Here is a 2,866-nt window from a genome sequence, read left to right on the forward strand (position 1 = left end):
TGAAGGATTTCAAGCATCCAAACCCACTCCTAAACGTGGCAGGTGAATCTAGAACACATTAAACAAAACAAAATCCCCTCAGCTCAGTTCTGCAGCTGGGAAAATTGCAGGGAACAGAGACAAAAAGTTCTTTGATGTATCACAAGTACATTTAATTTGAGATCACCCTGCGGCACAGCCAGAAGGAGTCCTCAGTTTCCCATTCCAGAGTCCCTGCTCCCAATGGCACCCTCATCCAGCAAAAGCCAGGGCTCAAGTGAGGGAGCTGCAGAGAGGTCTTCCTGAAAAGAGAGAGCCTGAGTGGGGGGTTGCAATGAGACATGCAATCAGTTTTGCTCAGAGAAGTCAGGCTGAACTTTGTACTGCCTTTTCCTTCTCAACAGATAACCACAGCCAGCAGTAGCAAATGTCCAACAGCAGCTCCATCACCCAGTTCCTCCTCCTGGCATTCACAGACACACGGGAGCTGCAGCTCTTGAACTTCGGGCTCTTCCTGGGCATCTACCTGGCTGCCCTCCTGGGAAACGCACTCATCATCACCGCCATCGCCTGTGACCACCGCCTCCACACCCCCATGTACTTCTTCCTCCTCAACCTCTCCGTTCTTGACCTGGGATCCATCTCTACCACTGTCCGTAAATCCATGGCCAATTCCCTGTGGGATACCAGGGCCATCTCCTACTGGGGATGCGCTGCCCAGGTCTTCTTTGTATTCTTTTGCATTGGTGCAGAGTATTGTCTTCTCACCGTCATGGCCTACGACCGCTACGTTGCCATCTGCCAACCCCTGCACTACAGGACCCTCCTGGGCAGCAGAGCTTGTGTCCACATGGCAGCAGCTGCCTGGGGCAGTGGGTTTCTCAGTGCTCTCCTGCACACGACCAATACATTTTCCATCCCCCTTTGCCAGGGCAATGTCCTGGACCAGTTCTTCTGTGAAGTGCCCCAGATCCTTAAACTGTCTTGCTCTGACTCAGACTATCTCAGGGAAGTTGGGCTTATTGTGGTCAGTTCCTTTTTATTCTTTGGATGTTTTGTGTTCATTGTAGTATCGTATGTGCAGATCTTCAGGGCCGTGCTGAGGATCCCCTCTGAGCAGGGACGGCACAAAGCCTCTTCCACGTGCCTCCCTCACCTGGCCGTGGTCTCCCTGTTTATCAGCACTGCCATGTTTGCCTACCTGAAGCCCCCCTCCATCTCTTCCCCATCCCGGGACCTCTTAGCGTCATTTCTGTACTCGGTGGTGCCTCCAGCTGTGAACCCCCTCATCTACAGCATGAGGAACCAGGAGCTCAAAGAAGCTTTGAAGAAACTCATTCAATGGGTTCACCTCCAGCAGCAGTAGAGCTGCCCATCTCTCCTCACAGACTCTTCTTAGCTTTTCTCAGGGTGGTTTGTGCTTCATTTCTTTTTCATCTGTGGTCATCGTGTTCATACAGGAATGTCTGTATTTGCTCCACCTCTCCAGAAGCATGATCCTACTGTGCTGAACAATACAGAGGCCTTTGGTAAATGTGCCATCATGGTGTCAGAGCTGGCTTCCTGAGGAGCATCTCTGTAATCAAAGGGCATCTCTCCCAAGGGCAGCTCCTGAAGCCTGGGCTCTTCTTCCTGCTGAAGGCAGGAGCAGGCTCCAGGAACTGCACCTGCCATGGCTGCTGCTGAGCTTGGTTCTCGGAGGGTTTATGGGGAGAGGGCACTGGGAGACATTCTGGGGAGAGAGGGCTGGACCCAGGTCTCACTAATTTTAAGTGTCTGTCCTGAGTTGGGTGTCACAGGGGTAACTTCTCTTACAGTGCTGGGGAAAACTGCACTTTTAGAAGTCTCTAGTGTCTGAATTCATGAAAATATGTACTTTATAGCCAGCCAGACTCTGTGGGATTCAAGGTCTTGGTGTTTTTGAGCCTTGCCAGGTGCAGGCACAAGGAGGAGCAAGGCCTGGGCATTTGGCCTGGGCTGGCCAACAGGATTATTTCATACCATGATCGTCACATTCAATATAAATTAGAAAAGTTTGCTGTGTAGTTTCTCTCTCCCTTGATGGTCATGGTCCAGAGAACTCCTTGCCTCAGTTCTGGGCCCCGGTTCTGGACCCCTGAGCCCTTCCCTTCCCCCCAAAGCCTCAGCCCTTGCAGTGTCCAACCTTTGCTGTTCCTGCTGGGAGTGCACACCTTCCTGCTGGGGGAATGGGCTGAGAATAATTCTTATATATCTTAGATTAGTATCGGGATTGATACTGGTTCTTTAGTATTATTGTCAATTATTTGGTCTTACCCTATTAAATCTATTCCCTTTTAAATTATTAAATTTATTTAATCGATTAAATTGATTCCCCTTATTAAATCAATTCCCCTTTCTGGGTGGGGAAGGGTCATTGGGTGAGAGAATAATTGTCTAAATGACCATAAATTGTTATGGGTTTTCTCAAACCGTAACAGTATCCACAAGCAAACAAGGGCTCTGCCATCCCAGGGGAGGCCGGTGGGACCCTCCAAAAGGAGACCGGAGAGTGATTCGTGTGTCCTTCAGTAAAAGCCCATGGATGGGTCAATGTGCACATGGGAAAACATCCTGAGTCACGAAAAAAGCTCTGAGCCCATTCCACAGCTGTAGACCCCTGGGAAGGAGCTCAGTGGCAGTGTGGCCCCTCCAGCTGATTCTGCTTCCCTCCCTGACCAGCACAGCCAGTGTGGAGTCACTCCAAGGGCCCACAGCCCACTTGCTCTGTGGAGCATCACTGCCAGCGTGGGGCCCTGTGAGGAGCACAGCGCCACCAGGCTGGACCAGAGGAGGGGTGGGGAGAGATCAGAGGAGCCCACCACGGCTAGAAATAGCCTTGGAGAGAAAAATGTGTTCAGCCGCTCCA

The 2,866-nt window shown here is 51.1% G+C and overlaps 1 protein-coding gene across 1 annotated transcript; it reads left to right on the forward strand.

Moving 5' to 3' along the window:
* The first annotated feature begins 394 nt into the window (after positions 1–394).
* Positions 395–1,345, forward strand: LOC141477697 (olfactory receptor 14C36-like). The gene has a single exon (XM_074166948.1). It carries the CDS (start codon positions 407–409, stop codon positions 1,343–1,345), a length of 939 nt encoding a protein of 312 aa, XP_074023049.1. The 5' UTR covers positions 395–406.
* Positions 1,346–2,866: the final 1,521 nt, after the last annotated feature.

This window comes from Numenius arquata, unplaced genomic scaffold, assembly GCF_964106895.1.
Source record: "Numenius arquata unplaced genomic scaffold, bNumArq3.hap1.1 HAP1_SCAFFOLD_339, whole genome shotgun sequence".
NCBI classification, from domain to species: domain Eukaryota; kingdom Metazoa; phylum Chordata; class Aves; order Charadriiformes; family Scolopacidae; genus Numenius; species Numenius arquata.

Bases quoted from the DNA above. Each gene is read 5' to 3' on its own strand.
- LOC141477697 (XM_074166948.1), top strand. From the start codon at position 407: ATGTCCAACAGCAGCTCCATCACCCAGTTCCTCCTCCTGGCATTCACA.